Source organism: Phalaenopsis equestris, unplaced genomic scaffold (genome assembly GCF_001263595.1).
Source record: "Phalaenopsis equestris unplaced genomic scaffold, ASM126359v1 Scaffold187910, whole genome shotgun sequence".
NCBI classification, from domain to species: Eukaryota; Viridiplantae; Streptophyta; class Magnoliopsida; order Asparagales; family Orchidaceae; genus Phalaenopsis; species Phalaenopsis equestris.
In genome coordinates this window covers 1-728 of record NW_018207859.1, presented here as the reverse complement: position 1 = coordinate 728, position 728 = coordinate 1, and the positions used below count along the sequence as shown (strand labels likewise).

Here is a 728-nt window from a genome sequence, read left to right as displayed (position 1 = left end):
ACTAAAGCTGCGCTGCAGATGTTACTGCTGTCGTGCCCGTGGGGGATTTGTAGGACAAAGATCGTGGAGGCGGGAGCTGTGGCGGAGATTATCGAGATGGAGTTGAGAGGAGATTCGGACAAGAGAATGACGGAGTTGGGACTGGGTGTGCTGGAGCAGTTGTGCATGTGTGCGGATGGAAGGGCAGAGTTGGTTGGTCACGCGGCGGGGTTAGCGGTGGTGGCGCAGAGGATGATAAGGGTGTCTGCAGCGGCGGATGAAAGAGCGGTGGGGATATTGACGGCGGTGGCGAAGCATTCGGCGGCGTCGGGTGAGGTTGTGAGGGAGATGATGAGCGTGGGAGCGGTGTGGAAGCTTTGTTTGGTAATGCAGGCTGAGTGTTTGAGTGGGGTGAGGGAGAAGGCGGGTTGGGTGTTGAGGTTGCATTCCAGGGAGTGGAAGAACTCGCCCTGTTTTGATTCTGATTTGTTGAGGTTGCATTCTAGGTACCTTGGTCGATGATCTGAAGTTTTCTGGTCTGTTATAGGGAAAATTTAAGTTTTTTGTTGAATTGATTGATTAAAAGTGTAGATTTTTCGTAAATTAAGAACAGAAGTTCTCTGTTTTTTGTAATTAATTGTTTCCGTTGTGTCAAAGGTTGTTGATTTGCTTCTGAATGCTGGGAGTGGTGATCTCACAGAAAGCTCGAGTAGAAAAATATATGGTAATTTTATTTTTTGAAGGGTGTA

At 48.4% G+C, this 728-nt stretch overlaps 1 protein-coding gene across 1 annotated transcript; it reads left to right on the top strand.

The window, feature by feature from the left end:
- Positions 1 to 3: 3 nt before the first annotated feature.
- LOC110034451 (E3 ubiquitin-protein ligase PUB24-like) lies at positions 4 to 522 on the top strand (the record flags this gene model as incomplete). Its single annotated transcript, XM_020738712.1, has 1 exon — positions 4 to 522. A coding segment is annotated over one exon (498 nt), but the record flags the coding sequence as incomplete, so codon positions are not given.
- Positions 523 to 728: the final 206 nt, after the last annotated feature.